The following is a 22,813-nucleotide window of genomic DNA, read 5'->3' on the forward strand; positions in this document are numbered from 1 at the left end:
AGGGAGGAGGGGGCCGGCGCCCAGGCACCCCTCCATTGACACATGGACACCACGGAGCCCCTCACCAGAACCCAAGAGCCTCGCTGGGGGTGGGGGGTGGGGTGTTGACTGGCTGCAATGGTGCTGGGCCCTGGGCTCCCCTGGCCTCCTCCACTGTGCTTTAATCAAAAGAACGATCAGTTTGCCTCTGAATCAGACCCAGATCCCTTTTCCCAGCAATGTTCTCTGGCCTCCAGGGATCCGGGCCGGCCCATCCCGCTTCTCCCTCCCCTCTTCCCCAGCAGTCCAGGACTCAGAGGAGAGGTGGCGAGGGGGGCCAGTAAACTCCCCCTACCCTACCCGAGCCCTCCTGAACGCCGGAGCGAGGCGGAGAAGGGGTCAGTGGCTGGCCTAGGGACAAATCCAACGACCTGAGCGGCCGCCGGCCCGGCCCACCTGCGGAGGGACGAAGGGGGTCCAGACCCAGGGGCAGCCCAGGACAGCAAGTCAAGGAGATCTGCTCCCCCGGGCGGACGCCCCTGAGGAAGGCCCGAGCCCATCATGTAGCCACCGACTGCGTCCTCCGAGGCCAGGCTGGCGAGGTGGGCAGTGTCTCCCGGATTACCAGCGCAGACATCGAGGCTGGGGGGGCGGGGAGTGACCACCTGGTCCCAGGGTCTGGGCCGCGGTCGCCCACCCAGGGCCGGGGGGGCGGGGCCACTCGGGGGCACTGAGTGGGGAGGAGGGGGCCGGGGAACAAAGGGAGGGGGCGGGGAGGCGCGGCCGGGCAGGTGGGGGCGGCCCCTCCCCCGAGCCTCACCTTTTATGGTCAGGCGCGCGGGCGCCGGGCCGGGGGCGGGCGCGGGGAGCGGGGGGCGGGCGCGGGGAGGCCCGAGGCCGCTCCGTCCCGCCCCGCCCCGGCGTCCGGCCGCGGCCGCGGGAGCTCGGGCGCAGGTAAGGGGTGCTGCGGGCCCGGGAGGGAGGGAGGGTCCCGTCCTTGCGCCCCCGGCGGGCGGCACCCCGGTGACGGATCTGGACGAGCGCCCCGTATCCTCGGCCGGACCCCAACCTCGGGAGACCCCAGAGTGGCTGCTGTCCGTCCGTCTCAGCCCTCGGGTCCCGGTCCCGGGGTGGAGGTCGGAGGCTCGGTGCGGGCACCAGCCGGGGTCCCGCACAAAGGCGCCGTTCCCCGCCAGGCCAGGGAGGGCGGGAGGGTCCCGTCCCAGGTGCGCACCGGGCCGGGGCGAGCGCGGTCCGGGCTCCGCGCCCTCGGCGCCTGTCACGGGCGGGGACGGCGGCGCTGCCCGCTGCCCTGGGCGCAGCGAGGCCGGGGCCGGCTCGGTGCCCCCGCGCCCAGCCTCTCCCGCGGGGACCGGAGCCCTGCCCGCCGCAGGACCCCGAGCGGGCGCGCCGGGGGCGGACCCCCCGCCGGCGAAGTTTATTCCGGACCCGAACTTAGGCTCCGGAGCGGAGCCCGAGGGGTGAGGGGGAGCGGGAGGCGGGGAGGGGCCGGGGTCCCCCGCAGCCCCGTCCCACGCCCCGGCGCCCCCGCCAGCCGGCCCGGGCGCGCTGGAGCTCTGCCTCCTTCCTTCCTCTTGACAGGAAATGACTTTCCTTCCCTTTGTTCCCACTTTCTCCGCTCACCGACGCTCTCGCTGCTCGCCTCCGGGGGAGGGGGGGTGGGGTCCCCGTGCAGGCCGGGGGGAGGCCGCCCCACGTGGACCCTCCCCACGGAGCTCCTCGCCCGGGTGCTGGGGGGGACGGGGACAGAGGAAGGCGCAAGGCCGCCTTTCCCGGATGGGCTTGACAGGGCTTTGAACCGCCCCCCCCCCCCCCAGCCGCTTCCCCCTGGGGCCCGGGGTCCCCTCAGTGACCCTGGGGAGGGAGGGAGGGAGAGGGAGGGACGTGCCAGCTGCAGACATCTGGCTCGGCCTCTGGATGTTTCTGGGAAAGCAGGCAGATGTAACTCCCGGAAGAATGGGGTAGGGGTCAGGGTGGGGAGGGGGGTCCCTGGAATATGCCCATCACCAGGAAAGGGCCTGGGTTGCACCATGCTGGGATGAGAACAGACCTTGGAGTTAGGGAGGCCTGTGGTGGCTTGGGACCGAAAGCAAGCCAACTTAGGCTTGCCACCATGATGCTCTGGTAGAATGCCAAGCCGTGCATGGCCTTGGAAATACACTTGAGGCATAAAAGACCTCATCTCAGATGATTAGAGGATCATGGGAATTTTGAGGCATGGTGGTGTGTGTGTGTGTGTGTGTGTGTGTGTGTGTGTGTGTGTGTGTGTGTACACACCCAGGGCTGGTGTTCTACTATTTGAGCCATACTTCCAGTCCAACATGGTAAGCTTTTTGTTGTTGTTGTTGTGGGTCATGGGGCTTGAACTCTGGCCTTGGACGCTTTCCCTATGCTCTTCAGCTCAAGGCCAGCACTCTACCGCTTGAGCCACAGCTAGGATTACAGGTGTGAGCCACCAGTGCCCAGCTCCATTTAGTTTTTTGAGGACCCTCCTTACTGTTTTCCATAGTGACTGCACTAATTTACACCCCCACCCACAGAATGGAGGTCTTTTGCAGTTCCACTCCACCCCCAGCCCTTGTCCAGCATTTGTTTTCTTCCCCTTTTTATTTGTGCCAGTCCTGGGGCTTGAACTTAGCATCACATTGAAGTGGCCCAGATAGGAAGAAGTGCCCTAGGCCCCATTGTTGGGTGCCTAGTAAAGTTACCTGGTAGGGTGTGGCCAGTTTACCCCAACCTGCTCCCCTCAGCCTCAGGTGCCCTGTGGCTGCTGTCTGGGAAAGCACTTTAAGGTGCTGCCTGTGCTTTGATGTGGCTTGCTGTGAGCCACCTTTGGGCACCCAGAATGCAGACACCAAAAGCAGACCAGGTTATGGGATGGAGGGAACACACAGCACCCTGTGGTGGCAGACAGCTATCTGGGGTAAGACCCTGAAGTGGGAGGCTCCCTGGAGTTGGGGATTGAGCCGGGTTTAGAGGCATAGCTGAAGTTAATTCTGCCTGTGCAGGCCAGAAAGGAAGAGCAGATGGTTCAGGTAGGAAAAACGTGGGGGGACTACTGAAAGGGGGATGTTGCTCAGGGGAGAACAATTGCCCAGCTTCCCCAGAACCCAAAAGAAGTTGAAGCTGCAGGATCTGCGATTTTCATCCTGAGACTAGGAATCTTGGAGCGCGCGTGTGTGTGTGTGTGTGTGTGTGTGTGTGTGTGTGTGTGTGTGTGTGTGTGTGTGTGTTTGCATGTGTGCTAGTACTGGTACTTGAACTCAGGGCCAGGATGTTGTCCCTTAGCTTTTTTGCTTAAGACTAGCTCTTCCACTTGAGCCACAGCTCCACTTCTAGACTTCTTTTCTTTTTTTTTTTTTTTTTACCAGTCATGGAGCAGACCTTGAACTCAGGGCCTGGGCACTGTCCCTGCCTGAGCTTTTATTGTTGGCTTTGAACTTCAGTCCTCAAATTCCATCCTCCTAAGTAGCTAGGATTACAAGAGTGAGTCACTGGCACCTGGCTGTTGGAAGACTTTTGAGTAGAGGAGAAAATCAGATTCTGCTCTAGAAAGATGAAGGGTTGGAGGCAGGATTAGAAATGATCTAGCTACCTTCTGCCTACAAGGCCTAGGCCCTGAACCAGGGCCATGGTGGGTTTGGAGATGGGGCAAAGAGAGATTCTGGCATAGATGGCAAACAAAAGAAATGTTGGCTTGTAAGTTGGGTAAAGAGAGGACTAAGCAGAATCAAGTGGCCACAAGATCACAAGCTCTGGGTTCACATGTCAGCTCTTGCTGTGTGACCCTGGACAAATGATTTGACCACTCTTGAGTCTCAGAGATAGTCCCTAGGCAGATTTCCAAGGTAAGCATCAAGGACACAGGGGACACAGGGTGGTGCAGATTCAGAGCAGGTCTTCCTGTTTGTTTTTACCTGCCCTGCTTCCTGGGTGGAGCTTAGGCCCTCTGATCTGAAATTGCCACTCTTGGTCTCTTTCCTTCCACAGCTGAGCTTCTAGTCACAGGTGTGGAAGGGGTCTGGTGCAGGGACAAGTGTCAGCTGTGCTGTAGCTGGGTGCCAGAGGCGCTGTCCTTTGGAGGGAGGGGCTTTCCTTTGCTCCCTAAGTGTGCAGACTGTGGGGAAGGAGAGTCAGGGAAGATTTTGTGCACCTGCCTGTTTCCTTCCCAACCTTTTTTCTTGGTTTTCTTCTTTTCTTTTCTTTTTTTTTTTTGCCAGTCGTGGGGCCTGAACTCAAGGTCTGGGCGCTGTCTTTCAGCTCTTCAGCTCAAGGCAAACATTCTACCATTTGAGCCACAGCACCACTTCTGGCTTTTTTCTGCTTATGTGGTGCTAAGGAATTGAACCCAGGGCCTCATGCATGCCAGGCAAGCGCTCTACCACTGAGCCAACTTCCCAGCCCTTCTTTTTCTGGTCAGTTGTGGGGCTTGAACTCCGGGCCTGGGCACTCTCCCAGACCTCTTTGGCTCAAGGCTAGCATTCTACCACTTTGAGCAACAGCTCCACTTCCATTTTTTTGGTGGCTAATAGGAGATAAGAATCTCTTTCAGGAGCCAGCTGCCGGTGGCTCACTCCTGTAATCCTAGCTACTCAGAAGGCTGACATCTGAGGATCAAGGTTCAAAGCCAGCCCAAGCAGGAAAGTCCAAGATACTCTTATCTCCAATTAACCACCAGAAAACCGGAAGTGATGCTGTAGTTCAAGTATAGAGCACTTGCCTTGAGCTGAAGAGCTGAGGGACAGTGCCCAGGCCCAGAGTTTGAGCACCATGACTGACAAAAAAAAAGTTATGGGAGCCGGGCGCTGGTGGCTCACGCCTGTAATCCTAGCTACTCAAGAGGCTGAGATCTGAGGATCGCGGTTCAAAGCCAGCCAGGGCAGGAGAGACCGTGAGACTCCTATCTCCAATAAACCACCAGAAAACCGGAAGTGGCGCTGTAGCTCAAGTGGTAGAGTGCTGGCCTTGAGCTGAAGAGCTGAGGGACAGCGCCCAGGCCCAGAGTTCAAGCCCCATGACCGACAAAAAAAAAAAAAAAAAAGTTATGGGAAGAGGGAGGCTCTGGGCCCTTCTGGAGTCTGAACCCCTTTTCTGCCCCTAGCAGGAGCCACGGCCATGGCCTCCAAATCTGAGAAGAGGGTCGCCTCCTCTGTTTTCATCACCCTGGCACCCCCACGCCGGGACACGACTGTGACAGGGGAAGTGAGGCAGGTGGCTCGGGAGACCCGAGGCCGGCCCTGGGAGGCCCCTGCTCCTGGGAAGGCGCCTGGGGGTGGCCTGGCCGGGAAGGCCAGCCCCTGGGCTCCCACCAGCAAGGCTGCAGCCTGTGACCAAACTGGGCCTTCTCAGCTCTCCAATGGAGGTAAGAGGGTGACTGCAAAGGAGGCAGCCGGAAGGTGGGGAGGGAAGGCAGGCTTGGTCTTTCTTTTTTCCTCTCTGCTTCCCCTCCCTCCCTTTCCTCACTCATCAGTTCATTCATTCATTCACTGATTTACTCATTGACTTACTTGATTGTCCATTCATCATCTAGCCAGTCATTCATTCATCAGGGTCCCACTATGTGCTGAGCAGAGCATGGGTGATCAGCCTCCTGAGTAGTTGGTATTACCAGTGTGAGCCGCCAGTGCCCAGCTGATAGTCATGGGGCTTGAACTCTGGGCCTGGGCACTGTCTCTGAGCTCTTCAGCTCAAGTCGAACGCTCTACCACTTGAGCCGCAGCACTACTTCCAGTTTTCTGGTAAATTGGAGATGAGTCTCTTGGACTTTCCTGCCTGGGTTGGCTTTGAACCTTGATCCTCAGCTCTCAGCCTCCTGAGTAGCTAGGATTACAGGAGTGAGTCCACGTAAATTTTATTTTTTCATTTATTATCTTACTATTTTATTGATTGAGTGATTGCCAGTCCTAGGGCTTGAATTTAGGGCCTGGGCACTGTCCCTGAGCTTCTTTTGCTCAAAGCTAGCACTCTACCACTTGAGCCACAGCGCCACTTCTGGCTTCTTCTGTCTGTGTGGTGCTGAGGAATCAAACCCAGGGCTTCATGCATGCTAGGCAAGCACTCTAGCACTAAGCCACAATCCCAGCCCTATTATTATTATTTTGTATATGTATATGCTAGTCCTAGAGCTTAGATTCAGGGCCTGGATGCTGTCCCTGAGCTTTTTTCTTTTTTTTTCTTTTTTTCAGTTGTGGGGCTTGAGCTCAGGACCTGGGCAGCTTTGTGCTCAAGGCTGGCACTCTACCACTTGAGCCACAGCTCCACTTCCAATTTTTTTTTTTTTTTTGTCGGTCGTGGGGCTTGAACTCTGGGCCTGGGCGCTGTCCCTCAGCTCTTCAGCTCAAGGCGAGCACTCTACCACTTGAGCTACAGCGCACTTCCGGTTTTGTGGTGGTTTATTGGAGGTAGGAGTCTCACGGTCTTTCTTGCCTGGGCTGGCTTTGAACCTCGATCCTCAGATCTCAGCCTCCTGAGTAGCTAGGATTACAGGCGTGAGCCACCAGCGCCCGGCTCCACTTCCAATTTTTGAGTGGCTAATTGGAGATAAGAGTCTCACAGGGACTTTCCTGCTTGGGCTTCAAGCCTGGATTCTCAGATCTTAGCCTCCTAAGTAGGTAGGATTATAGGCTTGAGCCATTCATTTGTACCTGGATTTTTTTTTTTTTTAATCAATGCTAGAGCTCTACCAGTTGAGCCACAACTCCACTTTTGGCTTTTTGTTATAGTTGTTGTTGTTTAATTGGAGATAAGATTCTCACAAATTCTGGTCACCTGTGCTCACACCTGTAATCCTAGCTACTCAGGAGGCTGAGATCTGAGGATCACGGTTCAAAGCCAGCCCAGGCAGGAAAGTCTGTGAGACTGTTTATCTCCAAAAAACCACTCAGAAAGCCGGAAGTGTTGCTGTGGCTCAAGTGGTAGAGCGCTAGCCTTGAGCTGAAGAGCTGAGGGATAGCACCCAGGCCCAGAGTTCAAGCCCCACGACCGACCCAAAAAAAAAAATTTGGGCTGGGAAGGTGGCTCAGTGGTAGAGCGCTTGCCTTGCATGCATGAGGCCCTGGGTTCAATTCCTCAGCACCACATAAGCAAAAAGAAAAAAGCCAGAAGTGACACTGTGGCTCAAGTGGTAGAGCGCTAGCCTTGAGCTGAAGAGCTGAGGAACAGTGCCCAGACCCAAAGTTCAGGTCCTACCACTGGACCCCCCAAAAAAAAATCCTGCAGAACTTTCCTGCTGGGCTAGATTCAAATCTCAACCTCTTGAGTAGCTAGGATTACAGGTGTGAGTCATTGGCACTCAGCTATTTAGTTGGTTGTGGGTCTTGAACTCAGGGCCTGAGTGCTGTCTCTGAGCTATTTTGCTCAAGGCTAATGCTCTACCACTTTGAGCCTCAGCGCACTTCTAGTTTTCTAGTGGTTAATAGGAGATGAGTTTCATGGACTTTCTTGCCTGGACTGGCTTTGAACTGCAATTCTCAGATCTCAGCCTCCTGAGTAGTTAGAGTTACAGGTGTGAGCCACCAGCACCAGCCCAGCTATTTGTTTTTGAGATAGAGTCTCGCTGTGTTTTGCAGTCCCCACAAGCTCCTGGCTCAAGCAGGCTCCTCCTGCTTCAGCCTCTTGAGTAGCTGAAAACTACTGTCATGGACCAAGCTTTCTAGTGCTAGGATAGAACCTGGGGCCTTACTGTGTTCTTGAGCTGCATGCACCCTGCCTAGTACACCCTTGGACTGTGATGGCTAGGGATGTGGTTCACTGGTTATATTCTGGCTTAGTTTGCACAAGGCTCTGGGTTTGATCCCCCAGCACCACACACACAAAAATTGACCCATAATAATTGTACACATTTCTGGGTACAATGTGTGCTGCGTGTAATGAGCAGGTTGGGGCAAATGGCACACCTGTGCCTCAAAACCTGGTCATATTTCTGTGTTGGGGACATTCAGAGTCCTCTAGGTGAGCTATTTTGAAATATGTGATTAATTATTGTCAACTGTTACTACCCTCTTGTGCCATAAAAGCATGTATGTGTGGAGAACACATACAACCCCACCATCCACGGGCTGGTGCAGGAGAATGGGAAGTTGGAGGCCAAGCCAGTCACCTGTGGCTCACACCTTAATCCTAGCCACTTGGGAGGTCCACAGTTTGAGGCTAGTCTAGACAGAAAAGCCCTTGAGACTCCATCTCCAAAATAACCAGCAAAAATCTGGACTGGAGGTATGATTCAAGTGGCAAAGAACAATTCCAAGCAAATATGAGGCCCTGAGTTCAAACCCAGTACCAGCAGGAAGGAAGGAAAGTTGGTTCAAGACCAGCCTGTGTTACTTAATGAGGCTTTGTCTTTAAAAGAAAAAAAAGCTTTCTGTGGTCAGGTACCAGTAGCTCATGCTTATAATCCTAGCTACTCAGGAGGCTGAGATCTGAGGATTGCAGTTAGAAGACAGCCCAGGCAAGAAAGTCCATGGGACTCTTATCTCCACTTTAACCACCAGAAAACCAGAAGTAGTAGCCTTGAGTGAAAAAGCTTGGGAACAGGGCCTAGGCCCTGAGTTCAAGCCCCAGGAACGGACAAAAACAACAACAATAAAAAAAAAACTTCCTGTGTCCAGCTCTGCCCCATTTTGTTGACACTGGATATTTATTGAGGTAGAGAGTTACTGTTTCCAGTCCAGAGATCTCAGGTGAGACTTTGGGTTAGAACTGTGGCCCTCAGCCAGCATCGCAAATTACCTGAAATTCAGCTTCTCAGGGCTGGCCCCAGGCCTGGTAAATCAGAAACTGGGTGGAGCTGAGCTCTGGGGGTTGGAACAAGGGCCCCTGCTGATTTTTTGTTGTTCTTGTAGCTCGTGGGGCCTGAACTCTGGGCCTGGGCGCTGTCCCTCAGCTCTTCAGCTCAAGGCTAGTGGTCTACCTCTTGAGTCACAGCACCACTTTCGGTTTTCAGGTGGTTAATCGGAGATAAGAGTCTCAGGACATTCCTGCCTAGGCTGGCTTTGAACCTCAATCCTCAGCTCTCAGCCTCCTGAGTAGCTAGGATTACAGTAGCATGAGCCACTGGAGCCAGGCTCCTGAGTTTTTTGTTTGTTTGTTGTTTTTGTTTTTGCCTGGGCCTTGAACTCAGGGCCTAGGCACTGTCCCTGAGCTACTTTTTGCTCTAGGCTAGCACTCTACCACTTGAGCCACAGCACCACTTCCGGCTTTTTTTTTCTTCTGCTTATGTGGTGCTGAGGAATCGAACCCAGGGCCTCATGCATGCAAGGCAAGCGCTCTACACACTGAGCCACCTTCCCAGCCCTAGTCAGCCTTCTTAGTGGCTAGGATTACAGGTGTGAGAGCCACTGGCGGTGTCTGGCTTTAGTGCTTCTTTCTTTCTTTGTCACTGGACTGTAGTCTAGAATTCCTTCCTGGCCTGTGCAGTCCTTTCAGCCCTTGGGTGGGGCCAGAGACATTGCCCTGCAGTTGAGAAGTGGAAACCCAGAAAGGTGCCCCAGGAACTTAGCTGGGAATGGGGTTACCACCCAGTCTTTGGGCTTTTTTTTTTCCATGGATGTGTTGGGCAGGCTTTCACTGGGGCCTGATTTCCCTTGTACCCCTATGACAGTAGGTGGAGTCCCTGTGTCCCTTTCTGTCTGGGCCACGGTGCTCACCCTGTACCCACAGTGGACACAAGAGGTTTCAGGCTGTCCAGCTCATGTCCAGCTTCCTCCTGTGCATGGAAGGGGAGGGGGGATCCCAGGAGAGGAAGTTGCATGGGAGCCCAGAAGTCTGTGGTGACAGACCAGCACTGGGGATCCAGGGCCCTGCCCTGCCCTGCTCACTCAGCCTCAGCTCCTGGGAGTGGCTGTGGAGCTGAGCTGATAATGCAGTCATTTTGTGCATGTGCGTGTATGTGTGGGCATGTATGCATGCATGTGTGTGTGTGCATTTAGGAAACCTTCACGTGCACACAGACGTGGAGAGTAGAGCCAGAACCCCCGAGTGGGGACATTAGGTCCACCGGTTGTCAGTGTTCAGCATACTTGCTTTGTCTGTGCCTTGTCTCCTTTGATTTTTAGACAGGGTTCTCACTTTCTCAGGCTGGCCTCGAAGTCACTAAATGGCTCTGGCTGGCCTCAAACTCATGGTTCTCAGTCTCCCTTCAGGCATGTGCTACCATGCTTCTCCCCATCTCCTCCCTCCCCTCCTGGTCCTGGATGGGCATTGTCCTTGAGCTTTTCACTCAAGGCTGGCACTCTACCACTGAAGTAAACACTTAGCTCCATTTCCAGCTTCTTGCTGATTAACTGGAGGTTAAGAGTTTTGTGGACTTTCCTGCCTAGGCTGGTTTCACACTTTGATCCTCAGATCTCAGCGTCCTGAGTAGCTAGGTTACAGGTGTGTGCCATCTTGTCCAGCCCAGAGGACATCTGGTGACATCCATGCAGCCAGCCAGAAAATGCAGCTTTAAACCACTGCCTTAGGGGCTAGCCGTGCCTGTGTCCCCTTCCCCACACACAGGTTCTCTAGCCGCTGGGCCTGGCTCCCAGCGGAGCCGGCTGATGTGGAGGCTGACCAGGAGGCAACAACTGCCGGCTAAGTCACTCACTTCAGACACCTCATCTCCTGCCATTCTCCCTACAGCCACTAGGGGGAAGTAGTACTTTCCAACTGAGAGATGCTGGCTCTGTGTGGGGACCCTCAGGGAGTTCCTATCAGAGCCAGATAAGACCAGAGGTGTGGGGCCCTCAAACCTGAGCTCTAGACACTGCTTATGAGCCTTCTGTGTAGTGAGATTCCTCTCTGCCTCTGCAGAGACTCTGCAACACTCTCTTTCTGTTACAGGGTGCTCACTGCCCCCTCCCACCCTGGATGGTGAGGAGTCACTGGCAGACCTCGACCTCCTCCCTCCTCCACCTCCACCCCCTCCAGCGTTCCTGCCTCCTGAAGACGAGCCCCCTGCCCCAGCGGGGGCCTCACTCATTTCAGACTTGGAGCAGCTGCACCTGCCCCCACCCCCGCCTCCGCCACAGGTACTGCCAGCCTCCCCAACTCCTGGACCCCTGTGTCAGGAGTCAATTCTTCTCCTTGAAGACAGTCCCTCCTCAGAGCTCTGCCAGGCTGGGCTTAGTGGTAAAAGCCTGTAATCACAGCTGTTCTGGAGAGGTAGGAGGAATCTTGATAGATTAGATCTTAGGGGAGAAAAGTGAAGGCCCTCTCTGAAAAATAACTAAAGCAAAAAGGGTCGGGCATGGCTCAGGGGCAAGAATTCCTGTCTAGAGCACCAAGCCTTGAGTCCCAACTCCCAGTACTGGAAAAAAAACAAAAACAGAAAAAAAAACAAAACACCTCTTCGGTGTCGCTAGACACACTGGTAAAAATTGTTTGAGTTTCTCAAGGTGCCTGGAAAGGGCTGGCCCCCTTTTGTCCCTCAGGCACCCTCCTCACCCCAAGGAAGACCTGGTCCAGTGTGCCGCTAGAACCCGGTCTTAATCCTCTGCCCCAGGCCAAGGGCTGCATAGTCCACTGCAGCCTCAGAAGCTAAATTGCCAATCCAGGAGGCAGAGCTTTGGCTGATAGGGCAGGGCAGAGGGGGAGGGTGGGCTCTGCTGCCATGGTAACCACCCGGCTGAGTGCTCACTGGGCATCTACCTCCTGTCTGTAGGGTGGCTTCCCCACAAGCAGGGAGGTCCTCACAGGGTCCCATCTGTGTGACTCCTCCGTGTCCCCACAGGCTCCGGCAAAGGGTCCATCGGTCCAGCCTCAGCCTAGCCACCTCAAGCCCTCGGAGGAGGAGCTGCCACCACCCCCAGAAGACCCCGTCAGCCCTCCAGAGAGAGAGGCATCGACAGGTAAGGGCACAGGGCTAGCCTGGGCCCCAGGGGCTGGCCTGGGCTTCCCGTGGGAGCCGACCCCTGTGCCTTGCCCAGCTTACCTTGCGGGTGATCTGTACACTACGTCAGTTTATTGCCTTGACCTGCTTTTCTTTTTTTTTTTAATTTTTTTAATGATAGTCGATTTAAACAACCATATAGTTGCTATAGAAGCAAAATGAATTTGTGTATGCCAGTACTGGGGTTTGAATCCACTGCCTCAAGCTCTTACTTCTCATTTTTGCTCGAGGCTGGCATGCTACCATTTGAACCACAGCTCTGCTTCTAGCTTTTTGGTGGTAAATTGGAGATTAGAGTCTCATGGACTTTCTTGCCTGGACTGGTTTCAAACCACAATTCTCAGATATTAGCTTCCTGAGATTACAGGCCTGAGCCACCAGTGTCTGGCTGAGAATCTGATCTTTATGTGGTCAAATATTTCAGTCCTTTTCAGGCTACTGGATTTTGCGACATAGACCGCCTCCAAAATTGTCAATAATTTCCTAGTTTTTTCTGATATTTTTTGTTCTTTTTTTTTGTTTTTGTTTTTTTTTGGAAACAGTTTAGTTATGTAGCCCAGGCTGACCTTGAAGTCAAAATCCTCCTGCCTCAGCCTCCCTAGCACTGGTATTACAGGTGTGCCCTACTGCATCTGGCACATTCCTCTATTCTCGTAGTATTATATCTTGATCTTACAGTTTTATGTCCCATTTAGATCTTGATGAATTGAAAATGCTACCTTTGAGATTGACAAATCACCCCAAGACTGCATCTTCTTCTTTTGATCTGATTTTTGCTGGGTTTGCTCTGGACTAGCTGGGATTACAGGTTTGAGTCACCCTGTCTGGCCTAATTTAGTCCCATTCCTTCCCAGTGCCCATCATGACCCCTTGTTTGTGAGGTTAGGAAACTCCTGGAATTGGAGGCTGAGCTCTAGATAAATCTGGGTGGTGATGGTGTACAGTCCTCTTGGGCTGAGCTGCTGATGTCTGTGTCTCCTCTACCCTAGATGTCTGCGGCTTCTGCCACAAGCCTGTGTCCCCTCGAGAGCTGGCCGTGGAGGCCATGAAGAGGCAGTACCACGCCCAGTGCTTCACCTGCCGCACCTGCCGCTGCCAGCTGGCCGGACAGAGCTTCTACCAGAAGGAGGGGCGGCCTCTCTGCGAAGCCTGCTACCAGGTACTCCCCCATGGCCAGGTCTCGGGTGCCAGGTATTGAGACGGGCGCGTGGGAGATGGTACGTTATTTCCTTCCTCACAGGGCTCCCCCACAGTTGACCCAGAATGCCGCCGATGGGGAAGTGCAGATTCAGAAAGGAGAGAGCTTAGCCGGGGATTCCCTTCCTGTGGCTGCCGAAGGTGGTCAGCCTTCCGGCACTAACTTAGGAGGAAAAGAAGGGTTGTTTGAGCTCACTGTTCCAGGGGTGGGAGCCATTGGCACAGTTCTCGGATCTCTGCCTCTACGTAGGGAGGATTTCAGTTATGAGCCACCTCACCTGGATTTCGCTCTGAGATATTTTTTTTTTTTTTTTTTTTTTGCCAGTCCTGGGTCTTGAACTCAGGGCCTGGGCACTGTCCCTGAGTTTCTTTTGCTCAAGGCTGGCACTCTACCACTTGAGCCACAGGGCCACTTCTGGCTTTTTTCTGTGTATATGGTACTGAGGAATCGAACCCAGGGCTTCATGCATGCTAGGCAAGCACTCTACCACAGAGCCACCTTCCAGCCCTCTTGGCTTGGAGATTTAAAGGAAGTTTCTGCGGGGCCCTAACCTCCAACAGATGGCAGTAAGAATCCAGTAGCTGCCTCAAGGTTCCTGCTCTGGGCCAAGACAGGGCCTCTCATGGCTGGGGTGTGCTTGGCTGTGTGTCAGCTCTGAGGCAAGGGCCCTCTGTCCCAGGACACTCTGGAGAAGTGCGGCAAGTGTGGCGAGGTGGTCCGTGACCACGTCATCAGGGCCCTGAGCCAGGTCTTCCACCCCCGCTGCTTCACCTGCGTTACCTGCGCCCGGTGCATCGGGGACGAGAGCTTCGCCCTGGACAGCCAGAACCAGGTGTACTGCCTGGACGACTTCTACAGGTAGAAGGGGCACGGGCAGGGGAGGGGAGGGGGTGACAGGGCAGAAACCAGGGCCAAGCTCCAGAGCCAAGAGTGCCCTGCAACCTGTGGACTCTAGAAGCATTTCCTGCTCTGCTCACCTGCTGGTAGTGAATGACTGAGCTCCTGCGCCATGTCAGATGCTCAGCATTCTGCAGTCAGATGGATGTGCTGAAAAGACTACTGCTGGACACAGGTGCTCATGCCTGTAATGCAAGCTACTCAGGAGACTGGGTCAAAGCCAGCCTATGCAGGAAAGTCCATGAGATTCATAGCTCCAGTTAACCAGCCAAAAGCCAGAAATGGAAGTATGGGTCAAGGGGTAAAGCACTAATTTTGAACACAAAAGCTCAGAGACAATGCCCAGGCCAAGTTTAAGACCAGTACTGATACAAACATACACACACAACACACAACACAACACACACACAGACAGCTGTAATCCTAGGTCCTCAGTAGGCTGAGATCTGAGGATGCAGGTTTGAAGCCAGCCTATGCAGAAGAGTCTGTGAGATTCTCATCTTCAGTTAACTAGCAAAAAACCAGAAATGGAGTTATGGCTCAAGTGGTAAAGCAATGGCCTTGAGAAAAAAAAAAGCTAAGGGACAGTACCCAGGCCCTGAGTTCAAGTCCCAGTACTGGTACCAAAAGAAAAAAGTGAGAGTCCCAGCCTAGCAGCCCTTCAGTTCCAGCCCTCCCCCTCCCCTCCCCCCACTGTCACCTCTGCCTCCAGCACCCTGCAGCAGGGCTGCTCACTCAGGTCCCCCCTCTGTCCCACCAGGGAGTCAGATGTGCGGCACAGGGGCAGGCAGGTCACACTGGCCCAGAATAGCGCTGGGAGGTGACTCCAGCCACCTCAGTTCTGCCAGCTTGTTTCCGCGCTCATCATTGTGAATGCCTCTCAAGCGAGTGTGGGTTTTATTTTTCTCTCTAGGAAATTCGCCCCCATGTGCAGCATCTGTGAAAATCCCATCATCCCTCGGGATGGGAAGGACTCCTTCAAAATTGAGTGCATGGGAAAAAATTTCCATGAGAACTGCTACAGGTGTGAGGTGAGTAGCATCAGGGATGTCCCGCAGTGGCTGCCTGGTCTGCGCAGGCTGGCACCGCAGTCCTGGCGAGGACAAAAAGGGTGAAAACAAGGCTGGGGTTGGTGCTCACACCTACAATCCTTGCTGCTCGGGAGACTGAGATCTGAGGATCACAGTTCGAAAACAAGCCAGGATAAGAAAGTTCATGACACTTTGTAGTTAATAAGCAAAAAGCTGGAAGTAGAGCTGTGGCTCAAATGATAGAGTGCCAGCCTTAAATGAAAAAGCTCAAGGACAGTGCGCAGGTCCTGAGTTCAAGCCCGCAGAACTGGTGTATACACACACACACACACACACACACACACACACACACACACACACACACACACACACACACACACACACACACACACACACACACACAATGAAAGTAGTTACAAACTGGGCGCCAGTGGCTCACGCCTGTACTCCTAGCTACTGAGGAGGCTGAGATCTGAGGATCACAGTTCAAAGCCAGCCCAGGCATGAAGGTCCGTGAGACTCTTATCTCCAATAAACCACTAGAAAACCAGAAGTGGCGCTGTGGCTTAGGCAATAGAGTGCTCGCCTTGAGCTGAAGAGCACAAGGACAGCACCCAGGCCCAGAGTTCAAGCCTTGTGACCGACAAAACAAAAACAAAAGTAGTTACAGAGCTAGCCCATCAGTCAGAATTTTGTGTTCATATGAAAACCAAATGCATTCCTGCATGAAGGGAATGTATTGGTTCTTGGTGACAGTGTTCAGGATAGTAAATAGTATCGAGGCTGTCTTTCCATCTTCTGGTCCTGCCTTTTTTCTCCTTTTGCTAGTACCTGGTTTGAACTCAGGGTCTCATGCTTGCTCAGCTGGTATTCAGCCACTTGAGCCAGGCTTCCAACTGGGTGTCTTGCTAGTTTGACGTTTACTTTCTTGGAGTTTCTGGGCAGGCTGACTTCAAAACTTGAACATCCTCAAATCTCGGCCTCCTGAGTAGGATTATGGGAGTGAGCCACTGGCATACAACTACCTGTCTGGCTTTGCCTTTTCTGTTTCTTGCTTCATTTTTTCTGCCTATGGGCTAGCATTCTCTGGGGCAAGGGCTTGGGTTTAGACACCCCTGAAGACAGCCAGACTCCCCTAGCTATTCAGGAGACTGAAACCTGAGCATCAAAGTTTAAAGAAAGCCCATAAAGACAAATCTACAAAATGCATATCTCCAATTAACCAGCAAAAAACTAGGACCAAAGGGCCTGAGCTAGGAGCTCAGTTACTGCAGTATCAATTGAGCAAGCAGAAAGTCCCAAGTTTAAAAAAAGAAAAAGAAGCTTTAAAAGCTGCTCTGAGCTGGGCGCAGTGGCTCACACATATCCTAGCTACTCAGGAGGCTGAGATCTGAGGATCAAGGTTCAAAGCCAACCTGGGCAGGAAAGTCCATGAGACTCTGATCTCCAGTTAACCACCAGAAAATCGGAAGTGGTGCTGTGGTTCAAGTGGTAGAGCACTAGCCTTGAGCTGAAGAGCTGAGGGACAGCGCCCAGGCCCAGAGTTCAAGTCCCATGACCGACCACAAAAAGAAAATAAAAGCCAGTCTGTGGATACCTGGACACTCCAAATCTGAGCACAGAGCCTTGATTTCCCCATGGCCTGCACCCCAAAAGCAGTGTAGCAAGCCCTGCCTGGGAGTGCCAAGAATCCCTCCTCCCCTTCTTCCCCTGCCAGCCCCTTAGCACTGAGGCTTCTCTGGTGCCTGGAGAAAGGGGCGGTTTTCATGGGTGTCCCTAACTGAGGTGTCTCAGGGCAGGTCTCACAACTTACCAAGGAATAATTCTGAGTATGCGTTTGCTCTTCTTGAAACAGGTGTGTGGGACCAGAAGGGAGTTTCTGGGGCATGGGGGGTGGGGGCAGGCTGGGAGAGAAGGAGATATGCAGCTGCCCACCTGGCTGTTTAAGATCAAAGTCCAGCTGCTGCTGCTTCTTGGAAGACCAGTGACCAAAGTCACTGCCAGTATCCCTGCTGTTGCCCTATGAAGTCCAGTGTGATTAGCAATCTTGTGAGCCTGGCTGGGGAAGCAAATACCCAACACCCCTCATCCCCCGACCCCTGCTTGTCCTATGTGACCTTGACCAGCAGAGGCTGCGAGGCAAGGCAGGACTTGCACTCTGGTGCTTACACTTCAGAAGGTGGGGCTTGCAACTTGGTTGAGGAAATGCTGCCGCCACCTCCTCCTCCTCCTCCCCTTCCTCCTCCTCCTCCCCTTCCTCCTCCTCCTCCCCTTCCTCCTCCTCCTCCTCCTCCTCCTCCTCCTCCTCCTCTTCCTCCTTCCCCTCTTCCTTTCCTCCTCCTCCTCTTCTTCCTCCTCTTCTTCTTCCTTTTTTTCCTGTCAGTTGTGGGCCTTGAACTCTGGGCCTGAGTGGCTGTTCCTCAGCTCCTCAGCTCAAGGCTAAAGCTCTACCAATTAAGTTACAGCACCAATTCTGGTTTTCTGGTGGTTTATTGGAGATGAGTCTCACAGTCTTTCCTGCCCTGGCTGGCTTTGAGCTGTGAACATCAGAGCTCAGCCTCCTGAGTAGCTAGGATTACAAGCATGAGCCACCAATGTCCGGCTTCCTTTTTTTTCTTTTCTTTTTTTTTTATGGTGGTACTAGAGCTTGAACTTGGGGCCTGGGCACTGGCCTTTAGTTTTTTTTGTTTTGGGGGGTATTTTTGCTTGTCTGTTTTTTTGGCTTTTTTTGGTTTTTTGGCTGATCCTGGGGCTTAAACTCTGGCTTGGGCGCTGTCCCTAAGCTTCTTTGTGCTCAAGGCTAGCACTCTACCATTTGAGCCACAGCACTACTTCTGGATTTTTCTGAGTAGTTTATAGGAAATGAGAGTCTCAGGAACTTTCCTGCCCAGGCTTGCTTCAGACCACACTCTTCAGATCTTAGCCTCCTAAGAAGCTAGAATTACAAGCCCAGCCAATTTTTCTTCTTCTTTGACTATACCTGAGTACAGTTTGAACTGCAGGCCTTTAACTTGTTGAGCTGGCATTCTACCACTTGAGTCATACCTCCAGCCTGGCTTTTTGCTGTTTATTTTGGAGATGGACTCTTTTAGACTTTTTTTGCTCAGGTGGCTTTGAACTTTGATCCTCCAGATATCAGACTCCTGAATAACTACCATTACAGGTGTGAGCAGTGTCCAGTGTGGGCAGCTTTTTAGGGAGGGAAGTGATTTCCAGGCATTGCCCACGGGCCCTGGCTCTCCATTTTTGTTGACTTTGTGGCTCATAATATCTATTACTGAAAGAGTAGCATTTATTACATGGGTGGTACTTTTTTATTTATATAACATTCTTGCATCTATGTCATTTTGGTGTTTTTTGTTTTCTGCTAGTGCTAGGGCTTGAACTCAGGGCTTGGGCAGTGTCCCTTAGCTTTTTCACTTAAGGCTGGTACTGTACCACTTGAGCCACACCTCCACTTCCAGATTTTTTTTGGTCATGGGGCTTGAGCTCTGGGCCTGGGCACTATCCCTTAGCTCTTCAGCTCAAGGTGAGCACTCTACCACTTGAGCCACAGTGCCACTTCTGGTTTTCTGGTGGTTAATTGGAGATAAAGAGTCTTATGGCCGGGCGCTGGTGGCTCACGCCTGTAATCCTAGCTACTTAGGAGGCTGAGATCTGAGGATCGCGGTTCAAAGCCAGCCCGGGCAGGAGAGACCATGAGACTCCTATCTCCAATAAACCACCAGAAAACTGGAAGTGGCGCTGTAGCTCAAGTGGTAGAGCGCTCGCCTTGAGCTGAAGAGCTGAGGGACAGCGCCCAGGCCCAGAGTTTAAGCCCCACGACCAACAAAAAAAAACAAAAAAAAAAAAGAGTCTTATGGACTTTCTTGCCCAGGCTGTCTTTGAACCGTGATCTTCAGCTCCTGGGAAGCTAGGATTACAGGCGTGAGTTACTGATGCCTAGCTAGGTTTTTTTTTTTTTGGTCATGGGGCTTGAACTCTGGGCTTAGGTGCTGTCCCTCAGCTCTTTAGCGAATGCTTTGAGCCACAGCGCCACTTCCAGTTTTCTGAAGTTTATTGGAGATAAGAGTCTCACAGGCTTTCCTGCCAGGGCTGGCTTTGAACCGTGATCCTCAGATCTCAGCCTCCTGAGTAGCTAGGATTACAGGTGTTAGCCACCAGTGCCCGGCTCTGAAGGTATTCATTATTCCCATTTATGTTGGGGAAAACAAGGATCATTTTTGCCAGGCCTGTCCAGTGGCTGTCTGCCACTCCGCAGCTCTTCTCAGACCTCGATGATTTAGCAGGCACTTTGTTTCTCCCTCTCTGTTCTAATTTAGAAAAAAGGTCACATGCACCTCTTTGGAACTTCAGGTTTGTCACTTGATCCTCTCAGAATGATAAACAAGTGACCCATTGTGAATGACCCAGATACAGGACTTAGTTTCCCCAAACGGCTAGGGTGGAGTTGCAGAGAGGAGCCACATGAGGGCGCCCTTTCCAAGTGGCCACTGAGAAACCAGGCTGTGGCCCCTGGCTCCTGCTGGTTCACGACCAACACCAGTGACCTCAAAGTCATCTCTGTGGAGACAAGACTCTGATGTCACCGCAGCTCCCAAGGGTGCCAGCTGAGCCCAGAATCCGGTCTCTGCGCATGAATCTTTCATTCCTCACCCGAAGCATGAAGGATGAGGCATGATGGGTGAGGCTCGGATGAGATGTGCGCCAGGGGTAAATGGTGAAGTTGTGTTGGCAGTTTAGGCCCGAACCCCTCTCCTCCTCCTCCTGAAGTCCATGGTTCATGATTTTGCTGGTCTTATGGATATGTGACCTGGGAAATAACAAAAAATCCCCCTCCAGGGCTGGGAATGTGGCTTTGTGGTAGAGCGCTTGCCTAGCATGGATGAAGCCCTGGGTTCGATTCCTCAGCACCACAGATACAGAAAAAGCAGAAGTGGCACTGTGGCTCAAGTGGTAGAGGGCTAGCCTTCAGCAAAAGAGGCTCAAGGAACAGTGTCCAGGCCCTGAGTTCAAGCCCCAGGACAGTGCCCAGGCCCTGAGTTCAAGCCCCAGGACTGACACAGAGAGAGAGAGACCCTTCAACTCAGTCTGGCCACCAGCCTACTCTAGAACTTGCTGTGAGGCCTGAGGAAAACCCCACCCTTCTCAGGCCTCAGTTTCCCCACCTGCCAAGTGAGGAACAGGGCTAACCAGGAGATACATTCCACAGACATTGGTTGGGAGCCTGTGCAGTGCCAAGCTGGAGTCCCAGGAGGACCTGCCTCACACTGCACATCCTAAAAAGGCTGTTGATTACACCCTGGGACCTCAGCCTCCTGGGACCTTCACATTGCCTTTTTGAGGATCCTCGGCCTCCCCACAGCCAGACTACCATGTCAGCCACTCACCCCTCCTGTGAAGTAAAATCCTATGTTTCTGGCCTTCTCCAGGGCAGACCTGGCCCAGGAGGTCCAGAATGAGAAGCTGAACTGCTGCCCTGCAGGGAAGGCTTAATGAAGTCTCTCCCCTGGGTCGGCTTTGTGCTGGCAGTGCCCAGACCCCAGGACATTTGCATGTGACATGTGCCTTTATTTCCCCAGGACTGCAGTGTTCTCCTGTCCGTAGAGCCCACTGACCAAGGCTGCTACCCGCTGAATGACCATCTCTTCTGCAAGCCGTGCCACGTGAAGCGGAGTGCGGCGAGCTGCTGCTGAGCCGCCCAGCCCTGCCCTGACTTTGTTTCTCTTCCTCATCTATTCTTGCACACTTTCTTCCTGAGCCTTCCTGTGGACAGTGGGCAGTTCAGCCCGGTGTGTCTATTATGCAGGGGGACTGAGCCCCTCCCACCCTGGGGTGCTAATACCAGTCCCCCACACTTTCAGTTCCTCCTCCTTGCTTGCTAGAAGCATCGTTCATTCCTGGAGGCCTTTCAGGCCTTCTAGTAGATGGCTCTAACCCATGGGGGGAGGGGAAGGGGGAGAGGGCCTCCCCCCCCCACAAGTCTCAAGATTAGCACCTAGTATCCCTAGCACTGACATCATCCAGTACAGTGTGCTGAGATGCGTGTGGTCAGCAGGTCTGAGCAACTTGAGGGGAAACACCACCATCTTGTAAAAAGGCCAGGGGCTACCAGTGACTCACACCTGGAATCCTAGCTACTCAAGCAGCTAAGATCTGGAGGATCATAGTTTGAAGCCAGCCAAGGCAGAAAAGTCCTTGAAACAGCATCTCCAAATTAACCAGCAAAATGTGAGACTAGAGGTATGATTCAAGTGGTAGAGCATCTGCCACAAAAGCACAAAGCACTTGAGTTCAAATCCTAATATGGACCAAAAGTGAAGGAGGAAAGGTGTTTTTGTTTTGAAAATTGAAGTTTTTTGTTTTGTTTGGGTCTGGTTGTGGGACCTGAACTCTGGGCCTGGGCGCTGTCCCTCAGCTCTTCAGCTCAAGACTAACGCTCTACCACTTGAGCCACAGCGCCACTTCCGGCTTTTTGCTTTTTGCTTATGTGGTGCTGAGGAATTGAACCCAGGGCCTTAGGCATGCAAGGTAAGTGCTCTACCACTGAGCCACCTTCCCAGCCCTGAAAATTGAAGATTTTAATAAGGAATATAGTCTTTGGATTTGGGAGAGACCTTTTTTCTTTTAATTTTCCTTTTCTTTGAAACATCCCCCTTTGATTTTCAATGTTATAAGAATGGGACCTCGTGGTGATGTGGCCACAGGCTTTGCACCCCTGCAGGGTGTGTCCTGAACACCTTGCAGATGAGGATGGGCCTGGGGGGGGGCAGTCCACAGATACCCACTCAGGTATCAGCTTTCCCCCCTCCCCACTTCCCCTGCCGGTGGCTGCATGGAGTGTCTGTAGACATAGACACCCTAGGGTGACTCTCGACAGCTGTGACCCCAGATGCCCCCTGTAACCATAGCTCCACAAGGCCATGTCTAGAAGGTTCTCCTTCCAAGGCAAACCACTTTTGCTTTATAGTTTCTGACATCTCATAGAATAAGCACCCTGTGCATTCCTCTCTCTGTGAGCTGCCCCATCTGTGTTCCTGTGGAAGCCCAGGATTTCTGCAGCGTCCCGTCAATCCCAGACAGCCCCACTTCCTGCCCTGAGCTCAGAGCCGCTGGCTTCTGCCTTTACCGCCACCATCCACAGCTCTGCCTGCCTGCGCGCGCGCTTCCTGGATATCTGCCTGCTACTTTCTTTGCTCATTTTCAGTTTGGCTTCGTGCTAAACAATAGATCCAGACATGTGCTGTGTATGAGTTAGGCTTTTCCTTCTTACACATAAAAATAAAGGTGTCACTGAGACGTATCTGTTGTCTTGGTTTTAACCAGATGAATGCTGGCTTTTATAGGGCTTAAGTTCAAGGCCTGACCACTGACCCTGAGCTCTTCACTCAAGGCTGGCACTCTACCATTTGAGCCACAGGTCCACTTCCAGCTTATTGGTGGTTAATTGGAGATAAGAGTCTCATGAAGGCTGAAAACCAATGTCCTCAGATCTCAGCCTCCTAAGTAGCTAGGATTATGGGCGTGAGCCCCAGCACCCATCTGAATGCTGGGCTTTGATTGTAGCCCTGGAAAAGTGTTATCTGCTGGCTGTGAGTCAAGTGTCGGAAGTACCCACCCCTTTTCTTCCTTCATTGGGGTTCAGCTCAGCAAATCACAAGGGATGCATCCATTCCTGTGCCCAGCATTGTTCCGTCATGGATGGCAGGCCTGACTCCTTTCTCCCCCTCCTCATGGGTCCACTCAGTGCCCAGCAGCCAACAAATCCAGGTTACCAGTGCCTGCTCAGCAAGGGCAGACACAGCACAGAACCATGAGGAT

At 53.1% G+C, this 22,813-nt stretch overlaps 1 protein-coding gene across 2 annotated transcripts; it reads left to right on the top strand.

Annotated features, from left to right (window-relative positions):
• Positions 1-907: 907 nt before the first annotated feature.
• Positions 908-21,167, top strand: Fblim1 (filamin binding LIM protein 1). 2 transcript variants are annotated; one of them, XM_042669757.1, is made up of 8 exons: positions 908-933; positions 5,105-5,362; positions 10,819-11,006; positions 11,708-11,825; positions 12,856-13,025; positions 13,744-13,922; positions 14,875-14,992; positions 20,575-21,167. In XM_042669757.1, exons 2-8 carry the CDS (start codon positions 5,116-5,118, stop codon positions 20,686-20,688), a joined length of 1,134 nt encoding a protein of 377 aa, XP_042525691.1. In that variant the 5' UTR covers positions 908-933; positions 5,105-5,115; the 3' UTR covers positions 20,689-21,167. The 2 variants fall into 2 exon arrangements, with proteins under 2 accessions (XP_042525691.1, XP_042525690.1); XM_042669756.1 differs by having other exon boundaries at positions 910-933; positions 5,102-5,362.
• Positions 21,168-22,813: the final 1,646 nt, after the last annotated feature.

Source organism: Dipodomys spectabilis, unplaced genomic scaffold (assembly GCF_019054845.1).
Source record: "Dipodomys spectabilis isolate Male_0828 unplaced genomic scaffold, ASM1905484v1 ptg000504l, whole genome shotgun sequence".
Taxonomy (NCBI): domain Eukaryota; kingdom Metazoa; phylum Chordata; class Mammalia; order Rodentia; family Heteromyidae; genus Dipodomys; species Dipodomys spectabilis.

What these genes read in the sequence shown, in the direction of transcription:
- Fblim1 (XM_042669757.1), top strand. Translation starts at nt 5,116, where the DNA reads ATGGCCTCCAAATCTGAGAAGAGGGTCGCCTCCTCTGTTTTCATCACC. An exon ending in TTCTCAGCTCTCCAATGGAG is followed by an intron (nt 5,363 to 10,818) that starts GTAAGAGGGTGA and finishes TTTCTGTTACAG; the next exon opens with GGTGCTCACTGCCCCCTCCC. An exon ending in AGAGAGAGAGGCATCGACAG is followed by an intron (nt 11,826 to 12,855) that starts GTAAGGGCACAG and finishes CCTCTACCCTAG; the next exon opens with ATGTCTGCGGCTTCTGCCAC.